At 48.8% G+C, this 16,003-nt stretch overlaps 2 protein-coding genes across 3 annotated transcripts in view; one reads left to right on the top strand and one right to left on the bottom strand.

Moving 5' to 3' along the window:
* Nucleotides 1-5,096, bottom strand: part of Neurl1 (neuralized E3 ubiquitin protein ligase 1) — an 81,439-nt gene extending 76,343 nt beyond the window's left edge. The window contains exon 1 of the mRNA XM_036171904.1: nucleotides 4,363-5,096. Coding sequence (XP_036027797.1) covers nucleotides 4,363-4,447 — 85 coding nt within the window. The 5' untranslated portion in view covers nucleotides 4,448-5,096. The remainder of the gene's footprint in view (nucleotides 1-4,362) is intronic.
* On the top strand, nucleotides 4,369-6,492 carry LOC118572354. Of its 2 annotated transcripts, XM_036171936.1 has the most exons (3): nucleotides 4,369-5,535; nucleotides 5,778-5,958; nucleotides 6,325-6,492. In XM_036171936.1, the coding sequence occupies exon 1, from the start codon at nucleotides 4,446-4,448 to the stop codon at nucleotides 5,058-5,060; it is 615 nt and encodes a 204-aa protein (XP_036027829.1). In that variant the 5' UTR covers nucleotides 4,369-4,445; the 3' UTR covers nucleotides 5,061-5,535; nucleotides 5,778-5,958; nucleotides 6,325-6,492. The 2 variants fall into 2 exon arrangements, with proteins under 2 accessions (XP_036027829.1, XP_036027819.1); XM_036171926.1 differs by having other exon boundaries at nucleotides 5,778-6,492.
* Nucleotides 6,493-16,003: the final 9,511 nt, after the last annotated feature.

Genomic DNA, 16,003 nt, shown 5'->3' with positions numbered 1-16,003 from the left:
TGGTGCTTGGAAACAGTCTTTACACATGCTGACACCAAAAGTCTATTTATTCATGTATTTATTTAGCTGCACCAAGAACTGAATCCAGCCCTTCACTCAAGTTAGGCAAGCACTCTATCACTGTTATAGCCCCAGCACATGGCAGCTCATTTGTAATTATAAAATAAGGCTTCTGCAGGTAAATAGATGAAACTGGAAAAATTATACTGTGGCAACCCATCGACAGGAAAATAAATGCACAATTCTCCTTCATATGCAGGTCATAACTGAATAGCTCTAAGTTTGTGTGTTCAGTGTAGAGTGGGTGTGGAGGCCAGGAATCTAGAAAGAGGCCTTTGGGAGGGGATTCCTTAAGAAAGGGCAGGTAGTAGATCTAGTTAATATGAAAGTGAGCAAGGAAATGGCAGAGGTGGGGCGGTTTATGTGGGAAAGAGGCAGGGGCATGTGGAGATAAGGGGGCAGGTAGGGGAACTACTAAAACAAAGGGGGTATGGCAACACCATTGGAAGCCCCCAGTCTTATAACCAAACTTCTTTAAGTTGGAAGGGAGATAACCTACATGGCTGGGAAGAAATGGGCAAAAATGGTGCCACATATGGGATAACTCCTTAGGAGCTGGTCGGGGAAGCCCCAGAGGCCCCCAAACAATACTAGCTCTTGCCAGTCCTCTTGGATGTCCACCAGGACTAGACGATAAGACCCTGCTGCTGAAGACACACCTTGGCTGCATGAAATAAAGAGATCAAGCTGGAACTGACGTGGAGTCCTCTTCCCCATGGCAAACTTTCATAGTGCTGAAAGTACTAGCCAAGCTGCTGTGGGGAGATAGGGCATCAGCGGTCCTACCAAGCTGTGAATCCTCTAAACTATGATACCAAACTGTGAGGCAAGACAGGCCCACTTTGTGCAATCATGGCGCAACTGTTACAGAAGTAACCACAACTTTACGCTCTGATTCGAGACCCACTCCACAGGAGGGAATCCGTTCTTAGTATTGTTCAACACCTGCTAAAGCACATTGTTACAGTACCTAGAGGTCCTGTTGTTCAGCTAAAATGACATAGTGCTGTGGGATGTTCTGTATGTCAAATGTGTTGCTCTGATTAGTTAAAATAAATAAAGTACTAATTGGCCAGTAGCCAGACAGGAAAGGATAGGGTAGGCGGGACAAGGAGGAGAAGAATTGTGGGAAGTGGAAGGCTGGGTGAAGAGACACTGCCAGCCACCGCCATGACAAGAAAGATGTAAGGTACTGGTAAGCCACGAGCCACATGGCCAAGTATAGATTAATAGAAATGGGCTAAATATAAGAGTAAGAGCTAGACAATGGTAGGCCTGAGCTAATGGCCAAGCAGTTTAAATAATATGTGTCTGTGTGTTTATTTTATAAGTGGGTTGTTGGACTAACAGGGCTTGGTGGGGGCTGGAGAGAAGGTCTCCAACTACAGACAGTGTCAAACTACCTTCTAAATGTATGTTTATACCCATAGACAATTACCACGCTCAGCCTTACCTTAATCAGAGAAATCTCTCTTTTCAGTGAACTGTGATGGACACAAAGATGCTTGTAGATGAATTTCTAAACATTCTTATTAACTAAAAAACATGGAGTCAAATATAGGCATGAAAGCCTTAGAGATCAGGGAAATAGTGAGAGCCACCAACCACCTTACCTCACCAGCTCTGTAGCTTCCAAATGCCACGACTTTCCTGTCTACCCAGGCTTTTATTGTCTTGCTGTTCTGTCCTCTCATTGGCTCACATCCCCCCCATAAACCTAGATGTTAGGTAAAAAGGTGTACAGTTCCTGGGACTCCTCACTTCCTTGTTACTGCCTGCCTGTACAGACCTCCAGGTCTCTATGGCTGGTACTGGGATTAAAGGTGTGTGGCACTACACTTGGCTGTTCCCTAGTGTGTCCTTGAACACACAGAGACCCTGCCTGCCACGTGAATGGATTAAGGGCGTGTGCTACCGCTTCCTGACTTCTATGTTTACTTAATGGCTTGCTATTTCCTTTGATCTCCAGACAAACTTTATTTATTAACATACAAATAAAATATTACCACAACGGCTTCACAAGGTGCTGAGAATAAGTGACAGATGAATGCTCAGCCCCAAATAAGACATTTGTATCATTCCCTCCAAGGCTTAGGGAACATTAAGGAAGAGAGGCAGGAAGAGTGTAAGAGACTCAGTATGGGAAGGACTGTGAAATGCCATCTTCTGGGAAGTACATAGTCATTGCAATCATGAACTCTCTCCACAACTGCAGAGGACTGCACTGGGTCTGCACAAAAATGGGCCATCAACAGCCAGCTGCGGACTGGGGAAGGGCTCAGAGGACCCCACCCCTCACTCCAGGGAAAGGGACAATTGCTGCCTTCAGGGGTGCATCCACTAGGAACCCCACCAAACTCCACGCACAGCCCCAACCCACAGAGTACACAGATGGCCCTGGATTAAAAAAAAAAAAAAAAAAAAAAACCAGGCCCTACAACAAAATAAAAAATCATGAACCTAGGAAAAGAACAGGTAGGGAAGAGGGAGGGCTCATATATGTGGGTGGAAAGTAGAAGAGGGGGAGAGGGTAAGCAGAATGCATCATATACTGTATGAAACCAACGTAAAAACAATAATGTGAAAAGAAAATATAAATAAAAAGGAAGGAAATTGCATGTGATTCATCACCTAGAGCCCTTAAGAAATGTTCCCTTTGACTCTTGTTTTGAGATTGTTGGTTTTTCCTTCTTATTCACATAACTGCTCTTTAACAAAATGGGGAGCACAAAGCGGGCAGGGATCACGAAGTCTTTATAGCTTGGAATACAGTTCTTATGCTGCAAGCAGTCTCCCAAGTCATCAGTCTTTGAAAGTACAATCCTTCCCCAAGGGGTGATACCATGATGCCTTAAGCACTCACTTGTTTTCCTAGTCTAAATGATACCAACATGAGCATCCTAGCCTAATGATGCAAGTGCCACCTGCACCTCCATTTCCTCACATCAGTTCTTCTATGAGGAATTACCAGGTCAGTAAACATGACTCCAAGAGGGCCTATGCATGTATCACCATATTAATTTCCGTAAATCCACTAAGACCCACTGATTTTCCTGAACAAAGTGGAGGTGAAATTCTGAAAGACAGAGTTAGAATGTAGGATGGTGATATGTCTATCATCCCGTCTCCATCTTGAGGTTAACTGCCTAGCAAGACAGGAGACAGAGTTCCTTTAGGGCCCGAAGCCTGACTCTGTTTCTTACTCTCACTGGCTCTGTAACAAACCCCAGGTCCCCTCATCTATGAAACGGATATGATTACTTCTGCTGACCATCCAGAGAAGCCTCTGCACTTCCTGAAAAGATGTCTGAACAGCCTTTGTAAACACCAAGGCTCTGGGCTAAAGGGCACTACTGCTACCCTAGTCTTATCTCAGGAGACTGAGAAGTGGGGTTTGGGTTTTTGTTTGTTTGTTTTGTGTTATGTGTTTTAAGTGTTGTTGTTTGGGAAGCCCTGCGTCTTTTAGCTAGCATTGTGCCCCTAGAACTACGTGCAACTGGCTCTGATAACGACAGGAAAGCAGCTTTCCGGGAGAGGATTAGCTGGGTTCAAGTGCCTGGGAGAACCTAGCAGCATCCTCCAAAGGTCAGAGACATGTTGGAAGCTGTGAGGCCTGGGGCAGGGCTTAGGGCCTCCCCAGAGGATGCTGGGTGGATGGAGGGATATAGCAAACATTCCTGGTGAAGGTACATCCATTTCGAAGCTCCCTACCCCTCTTTCTAGGGTTCAGGCCAGATACTTTGTCTTTAGGTGAACTGAAAAAACCAAGCTGATTCAGTCGGTGCAAAAGACCGCGCGCTGCAGAAGACCCTGGGAGCACGCCCTCGGCTCCTGCCTTTTTAGTCCTGGATCTCTAAGACCCTCTTAGAGCCCTTAGTTGCTTGGAAATGCAACTAGTGCCTCCAGCCGGATCTCCCCGGGCCAAGGCAGATACAAAGAAGACCACGGTGACTCTCTTGCGAAGCTCAGCTGGAGAACCTGGGTTTCCCTCCACACTGCCCTATCCACCCCGCAAATGCCTTTCCCACCTCTTCACGCCTAACATCACAGGAGGAGACTCCAGTGACGTTGTCAGGGCAGACAGGCAGAACTGCGCAGACCTCCACCGACCGCCATCCTCCCTCATTTCCACCATCAGCACCCATCAGCTGCTACCCCAGGCCACCTCCACTGCCAGAAGTGCCTCTCCCGCTGTCCAAATGTACACAACAGGTGGCACCTGCCGGTCCTCCCCGACCGCACCTCTGCCCACCTCTCCACCTGCGCCGCAGCCCTCCAGCTGAGCCCCGGGGCGAAGCTTACCTTTGAGGTTCTGGGGGTGGCCCCGAGACGCGCGATTCGGGTTTCCTCGCTGCAGAGAGGAGACACTGGAGAAGTTGTTACCCATGGCATCGGGACCCCAGGGGTGCTTCAGCGGGGGGCAGGCAAGGTTGGGCAGGAGCCGAGGAAAGGTGTGCAAGTGTGTGCGCGCGCGAGTGCGCGCCTCCGGGGGAGGGCCCTGGCGGGGCTGCGGCCGGGGGCGGGCGGTTCGCTGTCTCCGGTTCTCCCTGGGCTCGGCGGTCTTCTCTCGGCGGATCCTGCCGGCTGTGGGGATCCTCGCGCCACCCGGCTATCGGGCTCCCATGCCCCGCGCCCGGGGCGGCCCGGCCCCTGGGCCCCGGCCCGCGGCGCGCGCCGCTGCACTCTGCCTGGCTCTGGAGCTCGGGTTCCGGCTGCGGGTGGGCGGCGCAGCGGCGGCGCGCTCCCCGCGGGCCATAGAGTCGGGGCTCAGCGCGCGTCTGCTCCAAGGCTCGGCGGAGGGCTCGGTCCCCGCCCGCGGGGACGGCCGTGGCGACGTGCGTGGCGCCCTCCCGCCCGCGGGTGAGCTTGCAGCGCCCAGCTCGTGTGGACCGCCCCCGCTCCCGCCGGGTCCCTCCCGAGGCCGCCGCCACCCCAACCTCCGCCCCAGCGTCGCCAGGACTCCGGGGCTCCGGTTGTTATGGCGACAGCTGCGCCGGTGAATGAGCGTCTTAGTGACACGCGCGCGCCCGCTCTGCCAGATGTGGCCCCGGGGCGCGCCGCGTTCCCGCTGGCCACAAGTTATAGACGGCGTGGGGGTCGGGGGAGCGGAGGGTCCCCCGGTGCGGCACCGCTCGGGACGTGACATCAGGAACAGATAGGGGTTCCAGAGCTTGAGTGTATGCCTGTCCTGGGACATAGAACTTGAAAACAAGAGGAACAGGACCTCCACAACGCTGGGTGTCAGATGCCAGGGAGTGGCGAAGTAGCACTGAAAGAGGTTCCCTAGCACCGGGTACAGCGCCGGGCACAGGTTAAATTGCCCAGAAGTGAGTGGATGGTGGATCAAAACCATTCGCTCATCAGGAGTTCCCAACCAGAACCCCAGGCAGACCCGTTTCCTAACTTTGGGCCTTTACATGCTCAAGACCAGAGAACCACACGACCAGAACCAAGCTGACGGGGAGCCATGCTCAGGTACAAACCATGGGAGAGTTATCGGTTCATCTGGAAAACTGACTGACTGATTCAGCTGGAAAACAAAGAGGCTGGGGCGGGGGGGGGGGGGGGGGGGGGGGTGTGTGCGTGAGGCCTACGGTAGATTAAGGTGGCTTCCTGGAGGAAGGGGGCTTCTGTAAATGTCCTGTTCACGTGAGTCTTTGCAGGAGGGAACCGGAAAGTCATTCTCCCACTTGGATCTGGGATTTCTCTCTCCCTAGGGGAAAACAGTCAACCCCATCCCACCTCCACCAACCTTCCTGCTTCTCTGAGTCATTCCTCACTCTCCAATCTGACTCCAGCAACTCTGATCCAGAGTCCCTGAAGACTTGAGTGGGGGCCTGGACATCTCATCCACCCTTTTCTGGAAGTTTCTTCCTACAAGTCTCCATAGAACCCACCGTGAGTATTTAGGCATAGCTCATACTCTGCTCTTCCCTGACCAACTAAGCATCCCCTGTCATTTTCCATGTGTTTATCCCATTTTTTTCATGGCTTTTAAAAGCAGCTTTTTTTCTGTCAGATTCTGCCTCTCCCATGAGAGAATAAGCTTGGTGAGGGGAGAGTTCCTCAGCCACATTCTCCATGGTGTCCTAGCCCCCTGGGCAGGTACATGATGGATTCCTAAAAGTATCTGTACCATGAATGGATCTCTCTGCCTGTCCGCAGTAAAACCTGGCTGTGACCCTTGGAAATAGAGTCTCTGAGTCACCCGTTTGTCCTGTCTCCTGCCTTTTACTCCCATCTCATTCCATCCTTAAATTTCAGAGACTCCAAGGAAACCAGAAATACCTGTGAGAGGTACGTCCTGGTGTTTGAGGAGAAAGACAACCAGAGCCCCAGTCCCGGACACCAGCCTCTGGGGTGCCTGGGATCATGGGCTGACCAGATTGGTCAGGGACTGGTCTCTTATTTATGGGCAGTGGCTTCCCAACATTTACCCCAACTGATGATTCATGCATCAGAAATCTGTGGGCTCTTAACAGCTACACACATTAGCATACACACCTCTGCACTCCGCAAATGAACTTACTGTGCAGTGTGCAGTATATATACTCAGTTCTGTACACATACACACACGGGAGGAGGGGCGAAAGAGTAAGCAGCTGAGAAGATCAGGTGTTTTACGAGTCAGAATAAATATGTGGACTCTGTATAGAAGAGACTAGTTCCCCTGGAGTGTGTGTGAAGAGAAGGGTCCTGTCTGGGATTTATAGACAGTGGCTGGAGAGGTTCTGGATCCTTCTGGGAATAAGCCCACTTCTGTCTCCTGAGAAGCCTGGGTAGAAAGGTGGAGGTGGACCTAAGGCCCAGAGGTAGATGACAGCCAGACATCACAGGCCTAATCTTGGGCTATAGGCAAAGCAGAAGAGAAATGAAAGCCAAAAGAGGGAGGGAGGGAGGGAGGGAGGAAGGGAGGAAGGGAGGAAGGGAGGGAGGGAGGGAGGGAGGGCCAGCTATGGAGGTGCTGCTGCCTGAGCTCCAAGGGAAAGTGAAAAGTTGTTTTTGAACTCGGGAGTCACACCTACTTAGACGTGCATATCCTGGGCCCTCTGTTCAAACTTTAATATTACTTTAGGACCCCAGAAGATGGACTTGGGGGTTGAGGGTAGGGGCTGGATCTGTTTGTCCCTCTTCCCAATGGGACCACATTGGCTAAATCTTTCTCTGCTTTCCGGTTTTAGTTGAGGACTGGCTGCCGGATGTGGCTTGGGGCACAGGTTGTGACCCCCCTGTTCAGTACAGTGTCTTGGGCAAAGGCAGGGAGCTGAGAACAATACTAAAACTTTCTCTGACTTGAGAAGTTAAAAAAAAAATCATAGGAGGATGACAGGGCTAGATGGGGTGAACGTGAAGGGCCATGCAGGGGCCGTGCCGAGCTGCCGCACCCTGCACACGTCTCGGTAGGACCCTCCGTGTCACCCCCTTGAGCTCTCCTTATTTTGGTCTTTCTGGGGAGTTCAGATAAACGTCAGTTGGATACAGTAGGTCTTTAGCCAGGCAGGGACCTAACGAAGGAGAGTGTGGCTGAAACGCGACCCAGAGGGGTGTACCCCTCCAAGTTGTCCTAGGCTCTGGGTAAACAACTCAAAGAATCACGGAGCACCCAGCCACCTTCCTTCCCCTGGACACTTCTAAGCCCTCCCTCCACCGAGGCAGCTTGCAGACCACAAGGAGGCAGCTCAGCCTGATCCTGGAAGAAGGAGGGAGAAGAGACCTGTAGGGAGATCGGGCTAGACGAAGTCAGTTTGGGTGCCTTCAATGACGCTATGAGTACCACAAGGTGGCGCTCTCCGTGGCAGCCCCTCTCCCAACAGTGCAGATCTGTGTGTGTGTGTGTGTGTGTGTGTGTGTGTGTGTGTGTGTGTGTGTGTCTGTCTGTCTGTGTGTCCGTCTGTGTGTCCGTGTCTGTGTGTGTGTGTGTGTCTGTGTGTCCGTGTCTGTGTGTGTGTGTGTGTCTGTGTGTCGGTGTCTGTGTGTGTCTGTGTGTCCATCTGTGTGTGTCTGTGTGTGTGTGTCTGTGTGTCCATGTCTGTGTGTGTGTGTCCGTCTGTGTGTGTCTGTGTGTCTGTGTGTCTGTGAGTGCTCACGCCAGCTAATAGGACAAGGGAGAGAACAGGCCTTCATCAATAGCAGCAGCTCTGGGAAACTCCTTTCCCATCCCTGCTGTTCTTTACTCTGTCACTCTCCTGGTCTCTCCCTCTCCTTCCATCTTCTCCCCACCCTCTCTGTCCCACTTACTCTCCTCCCTCTGTCTTACTCTTCTCTGTGCCTACTTGGCTGAATTCAAAGACTGGAGTCCTTTATCAGCCGTGTTGATAAACTTGCAGGCTATGTGGCCAAGAGTCCGCTTTTCTTCCTTCCCTGCTCTCTGAGATGCTGAGTCCAGAGCTAGCCACGGACAGTCCACCAGGCAAACGAATGGAGTCCATCCAAGCTGGGCTGGGCTTCCTCTGAACTTGAGAACCCACGCTGCTTTATTCCAGAGGCTGTGCTTCACCCACTGCACACCACCCATCTACTGAACGATTAGTAGATCTGGGGAGATGCTTCAATCGGTAAAGTGCTTGCAACATGAGCATGAGGAACTGAGTTCATGTAAAAACCAAACAAAATAAAAACAACCTGGGCATGAGGCAGAAACAGGACGATCCTGGGGGCTTTGCTGCCTGTGGAGGCCAGTTCCCACATTTTCCCATTTTTTCCCAGGGTACTCTTGAGAGGAATAAGAAATATTAGATGGGGAGCAAGACAGAAACACAGGTCAGCTTTGGGAGGGCCTGGATCACTATCCACGGCCCCTCTGTCTCCGCTAAAGGGCTATTTATAGGAATGCCAAGGGGTGGAGCAAAAGACTTCCCCTAGCACAGACAAGTGCAGACCCTTCCAATTACTTGGTAACCATGCACGTGGTCTATGCAATCCTCTAATGCAGCCCTGCTGGGTGAAGCAAGCTCAGATCTCACTAGGAAACCTCTGTGGGCCTCCACAGCTGGCCCGCTAGTCTAGCCATTTTTTTTTTTTTTACTTAATTTAAAAATATTTTTCATACAATGTATTTTGATCATTTCCCCTCCCCCAACTCCTGTCAGCCCCTCCCCACATGTTTGCTCACTGAACTTCATTCTCAAAACAAAATGAAAATCAATGCAAATAAACTATATATGTGTGTGTGTATGTGTGTGTTATATATATATATATATATATATATATATATATATATATATATATATGACAAAAAATAACAAAACTAAGGCCACACAAGACCATGGACTCCATTGTCTATTGGCCATTTACTTCTGGGCGTGGGCCATGGCCTGAAGTATGGCTGATATACTCAGTGACTCTGCTATCCCCTCTCCTCTCCTCAAACCCAAGGATCTCTGCAGGAAAGGCAGAAAAATTATAAGAGCCAGAGGTGGGGGATGACGCCAAGGAAAGAGCATCTTCCAGACACAACAGGAATCGTACATGTTCCAACTCAGAGTCTGTGACAACAAGGACAAGGACCTTCACAGGTTCAAACTAGACAACCCTCTGGCAAAGGGAAGAGGAAGTAGATATTGGCCCCACTCCTAACCAAGAAGCTATTTGCAACTGATGCCTTCTGGGTAAGGGGAAATCAGTTTTTTCCAAAGGAGAGCCACTAGGTATAGTCTAGCCAAAAGTTTAAGCCTGAGGCTCAATGAGAGACCCTGTCCTCTGACCTGTACACACACCCACACATGTGCACCTGCATGCACACAGACATGTAATACACTCTAACTATACTGTACACTAACTGTATGCCTGGCACTGAGCAAGATACAGGTTCCTTGTGAGCAATAGTTTGAAACTCATGTGTGTATCAGGATCATCCACAGGGGCTTGAAGGGGGTGCACCGACTCAGCAGAACATGGCACAGGTCACGCCCTGTCACACCTTAGGGACCAGCTACCTATGGCTACATGTTCTGGTGGGGAGGATGAGATTTAAAACAGACCTGCGGGCTTCCCTGGGGACACTGGGTACCACATGGCAAGTCAGGCTGGTGCAGGCCGTCATCTCAGCAAGGCCACCTGGGAAGAACAGCTGTGCTGGGATGAGCGGCCACAGTCTCTCCCGGGACTTGACTTCTCCAGGCAATATTGAGTCAAAAAGCAGTAGTCGGAATATTCATGGAGCCCCATAATCTTGTCTTTGGGTCCAACTCCATCAGTTCAAATGTACTAAAATATACCGTTCCTGGGGACTGGAGAGATGGCTCAGTGAGCGGTCACTTGTTGCTCTCTTAGAGGACCAAAAGACCGATGATACCCAGTACCCACATCAGGCAGCTCACAATGGCCTGTAACTCCAACTCCAGGGGTCTTCTTCTAGCCTCATCAGGCACCTATATACACATTTACACATGCACATACAGACACATACACATACACAAGTAAAATCTTTTCTTTCTTTTTTTTTTCTTTTTTCCTTTTTGTTTTTTGAGACAGGGTTTCTCTGTGTAGCTCTGGCTGTCCTTGAACTTGCTTTGTAGACCAGGCTGGCCTTAAACTCAAAGATCCACCTGCCTTTGCCTCCCAGGATTAAAGATGTGTGCCACCACCACCTGGCAAATGAATCTTTTTTTTTTTTTAAAGAATAAAATATACCACACCTCACATGAAATGACATTTTGTCACCCTACACATTTTGAAAGGAATTTACAAATGTGGCTTTTGGACTCAAAGGACTACAGGGAAGTCACTGAATGTACAACTAATTTTATTTCTGAGCAATCATGCATGTGTTGGATTTCTTGCCAACTGGGGAGTTAAAAAAAAAAAACCATAGTCTTCAAGAATAATGAAATATTTATGAGTACTACTTTTAATGATTAGTGAAGTTGACATAATGTCAAGTTTTGGAAACATTCATGCCAACATTTCTTGATTTTTGATTTTGAAGTTCTTTTATAATTTGGAGTCATCAATTTTCCCTGCAAGTCATAAGCAGACCCTACAAGTCCCACTGGTCTAAGTACTGGGTTTGGGGGCCCATAGATAAAACCCCAGGCTTGAGTCCAGTCTCCCTGTCACAGCTCAGTGCATAAGAGGAGCCTCCTCCAAGCAGCAGGAAAAAAAAATAAATGCCACCCAAGAAACTTGGGTAATTACCTCAATTCCAAGCGCCCATTGGTCCTTCCCAGGCTGATGGCTCAGATAATTACAGCAAGTGGAACTCTATGTGAAAAAAATGTTATGTATATGGGTGTTTTGCTTACATGTGTGCTCATGTACCAGGTGCATGCAGTACCTGCAGAAGCCAGAAGAGGGCATCAGATCTTCCAGAACTGGAGTAACGGAGGGTTGTGGGCAACCATATGGGTGCTGGAACTCTAACCTGGGTCCTAATTACTGAGCCGTCTCTTCAGTGTAAGTGACATTTGTAAAGCATTACTTCTTCTATCCTCTAAGTCCCGCACTACCTGGGTTATTCGCTGGAATCAAGCGAGGGAGTTGCGCACAGTTGTTGGGGTTAACTATTCTTCCCATTGACAAAGGAGAAGCTCGAGGCTTAGGGATGTTGCCTAGAAGCTGATAGTGAAGTGCTTACAACCTAGGAGGTCTGAGTTCAGATCTCTGCAGTACGGTACCTGTGCCAGACTAGAATCCCTTCATACCTCCAGCATGAAAGAGACACCTATTGCAAGAACAATACCTTCACTGTGTTCAGGAACCAGCTTTTTCCTTCTGTCTTGAGAGTCCCTCGCTCCCCAGGTTCTCTAGCCAGGGAACAGCCAGCTGCTAATGAACACAAACTAGAGACAGAGAACAGTGAAATCTAAGGAAGGTGGTTAAAATGAGTACAACACCCAAGCATCCCATTCTTATGTGGATAATTTACATGGCCTGTACTTGGCAAGAAAGCCTTCCAAGAACGTTACAAAGACCAGGGACTCATAAAGGGAAAGCATGATAAATAGGACTGCATAAGCTATAAAGCCCTTTCATGGCAAATATCGAAAGATAAATGGGAGTCCGGTGGCGCCTCTCTGGTCACACTGCTCGTGTTAAATCACACAAAAAGCACTTCGTCCTAACACCCAGTGGAGAGGGGCTTCGCCCAGCAGGCACTGCTGCTCAAGAGGGATCTGCGCAAAGGCTCTCCAAGGAGTCCTCCCTCCTCCCTTCCTGTCAAATTGTCTCTATCCACCACTAGGGCGCAGTAGAGCATCATGGGACTCTTCTTCATGCCTTGCTAACTTTTGAGGGAGCACGCCTCAGGCCAATGAAAACACCTTAAAGCAGTGGTTCTGACCTTCCCAAGGCTGCAGCTCTTTAATACAGTTCCTCATGTTGTGGGATCTCTTTTTCTTTCCTGCTGACCTCAACTCAGAGGTCCACCTGCCTCTGCCTCCCAAGTGCTGGGATTAAAGGTTGCACCACCACTGCCTGGGTCTTTTACTGTGTCAATCAAGTCGGCTGTGTTGTTTATGTTTATTTTATGTGCATGTGTAGGCCTGAGTGTGTGTCCCATGCCTGTGAGGTATACATGGAGGCCAGAAGAGGACATCAGACCCACTGGAACCAGAGTTACAGGCAGTCGTAAACTTTCTGATGTGGTTGTGAGAACCAAACCCAGGTCCTCTGCAAGAACAGCAAGTTAACCACTGAACCACTGAGGCTGGGCAGTGGTGGTACAACTCTGACAAGAAAGGGTCTGTTCCCTGTCACCTCGGGGAGCTAAAGCATGAACCTGGGGGCAGAAACTGAAACAGGGATCACAGAAGAAGGCCGCCCACTGGCTTACTTTCCAGGGCTTGCACAGCCTGCTTGCTTCTACAACCCAGGACCAGCTGCCACCTGCCCAGGATGGCACCAACCACAGTAGGATTGACCTTCCCACACCAATCATTCATCAAGAAGATGCCCCAAAGACACGCAGACAAGGCCAATCTGATGGAGACCAATTCTCAACAGAGGTTCCCTCTCCTGGGGTGACTTATTTGTGTCAAGTTAGCAAAAACTCACCAGCACAATTGATCCTTTTGGAAGGACAATGTATGTCCTGTAGCTTGCATTAACTCCTTCCCCATAAAGGAAATTCCACTGAAGAAATGGGCCTCACGATAGCCACCGAGAATGTCCACCTTCCCATTGTACTTGCTTCGCCAAGGTCTCTTTCTCCTCTTTCATTCTCACAGAGGATTCCTCTCTACTGTGGCAACTGACCAAAGAAGGACAAACCACCCACAAGCAATCCTAAGCCTCAGCAAAGCCATGGCCCTCTTCAGAGCACTCTGGCACACACCTAACTGCCTCTAGTTATCCAGGGTGGACATCTGTGTGTGTCCAGCATGGCCATGCTCCTTGGCTTGGCCTCCGAGCCGACTGTTATCCTTAGAGCTGGGACTCCTCCTTCTCAGTCCAGCCTCTCCACAAACACACCAACACTCACTTTCCACTGGACTAGCTGGAGATGGCTGTCATCTCGTGAATCTGTATCAGCAAGAGGATAAAAGGAGGTTGGGCATGGTGGTGCTCATCTTTGATCGCAGCACTCGGGAGGCAGAGGCAGGCGGATCTCTGTGATTTCGAGACCATCCTGGTCTACAGATCAAGTTCCAGGACAGGCTCCAAAGCTACACGGAGAAACCCGATCTTGGAAAGAAAAAGAAGAAAGAAAGAAAGAAAGAAAGAAAGAAAGAAAGAAAGAAAGAAAGAAAGAAAGAGAAGAAAGAAAGAAAAGGAAGGAAGGAAGGAAGGAAGGAAGGAAAAGGAAGAAGAAGAAGGAAGGAAGGAGAAGGATTTTAGGCACAAGATCTCATGCACAATTTACAAAGGAAACATTTAACTGGGGCCTGCTTAGAAGTTGCTTGCCTTTATCTGCAGTGGGTGGCAAACTCATAACTGAGACATGGGAAGCAGAATACAGGAGATGCCCAAGAGATGGTCTGCGCATAGCACGCCACCCAAGGAAGAACGGAACAACCAAAACCAACCCAAAAACGAAGAGAAAAAAAAGCGAAACTCGAGAGACGTGAGGAAGACAAGTGATGTCATAGGCAGAAAACCAGTTCATGTCAATAAGCATCAGAGAAAAAGCAAACACAGACCATACGACAGGAGGCAAGGCAAGTAAAAAGGAATTGGAAAGGAGTAAGGGACACGGAAGGCAGACGCAAGAAGGAGAGGGAAAGGCACGGGGGAAAGGAAACAACAGTGAGTTCCGTCGCGCACGTTGGTCCGCAACGGATTACTGTGCCCCGCAGAAACCAGCTCCATCCCAGTACCGATCGCTACCGAGCACAAACACAGACCAGCAGCCAACCAGACGATCCAAAAAACTACCCTACCACACTAAACCAGCGACTGTAAATAACCATACTGTATGGGGTTTAACTGTTGCTGAATTGGACAGACCGATCTCAGGAACAACAAAAAACTCTGTACATAACGGAAACAAAGACAGTTTTAAAACTGGGCGCTGGCTTACAATAATTCAATAGTGTTTCGTCTTTCCTATCACATCCGACTGTGAGATCTTTAGAGGTAACACAATCATTCAAGAAACAAGAACAAGGTATAGGTTTATAGTGATTATGTTATGTGTCGTACAAACTTGACAAAAAGGACTCAAATTATTGTGCATGGAGTTTTTGCTACTGACACAAAATAAGCCCCAAGAAGTGAAAAGACAAGATCAGCGGAAACACTCTAAAGTAAGTAAAGACAATAAGATCATCCAATCAATTGGCCAAAGTCTGCCGTGTCTTTTGGTGGCATAACTTTTGAGTATCGAGATGATATGAATAGCGGGAAAAAAGCGTCAATCCTACATGTGAGTTGCGTGCCACCTGGCAGGTGGAGCTGGTCCTGGGTTGTTAGACAGGCAAGCAGGCTGTGCAAAAGCCCTGGAATGTAAGCCGTGGGCGGCCTTCTTCTGTCGATCCCTGTTTGCAGTTCCTGCCCCAGGGGTTTCTGCTTAAGCTCCCGATCTAGCTAAGAGAAAAAAGACTTGATGCGACCCCTAACCCAACAAAACTAAAAGACCCTATTGGCTTGGTCATGATGTATGCGTTTTATGAAGAGTAACTAAGAGTGATATTAATCAACAACAGAAGAAAGTCAAACTCAACAAGAACTCAGCGAACTTCCACAAACAAATAAAAATATACTCTTAAGAAACCTCCAAAAATGTGCAAAAAATAACAAGCTAAGTAATATGCTAACTATGGGTAAAACAACAACAATAACAAACATACCAACACACCAACAATAAAACAAATAAAAGTTATAAAGAAAAAACATTCATTAAAAAAGCTAAGACCTGTAGTAAATATAATGGAAAACACATACCACAACAACCATACAAAGAATCACCAGACGTGTAATTATAAAGGCTTCATGCTCTATATAAATACCCAGACACAATACACGGAGAGGGTGTGTAGGAAGGGCAAAGAAAAAAAGAGTGTAAAAACAAGTGTGGTAGACAAACATACTAAAGGTGATGAAGGCCGAAGAAACAGATGCGAAAAATTACCAAACCAAAGAACAAAAGCATATAAAATTGCCAAAATAAGTACCTCCTACACCAAATAACAACGTCTACGTAGAATATTTCCACAGAAACAAAACAGTCACCGGCAAGAGGACCGACAATCAGCGTCCCTTCTCTAAAAAGCGCCTCCAGAAAGCAGAGACGGATGACAGGTCAAGTAAACAAAGCCACTCGAAAACAGTGGCATGAACCAAAGTCTAGCTCTTAGCCCCTTACCGTAACCGCCAAAAGGCTTTCATAGCCGACAACCTTGCACTTGCACGCGAAGAATCGGTCTGTAGTGCATCCCCCCCTGTGCGAAAAAACAGACTGATGCGCCTAATAATAGTAAATACTTGTGATAGTCAGAACCAGCATGGCCAGCGCCATCGCAACAAAACAGCCGGCTCATGGACCAGGATGACGACGACATCTGCC

Source organism: Onychomys torridus, chromosome 1 (assembly GCF_903995425.1).
Source record: "Onychomys torridus chromosome 1, mOncTor1.1, whole genome shotgun sequence".
NCBI lineage: Eukaryota > Metazoa > Chordata > Mammalia > Rodentia > Cricetidae > Onychomys > Onychomys torridus.
The sequence above is the reverse complement of the archived record's forward strand: the minus strand, read 5'-3'. Positions and strand labels throughout refer to the sequence as shown.

What these genes read in the sequence shown, in the direction of transcription:
- LOC118572354 (XM_036171936.1), top strand. Translation starts at nt 4,446, where the DNA reads ATGGCATCGGGACCCCAGGGGTGCTTCAGCGGGGGGCAGGCAAGGTTG.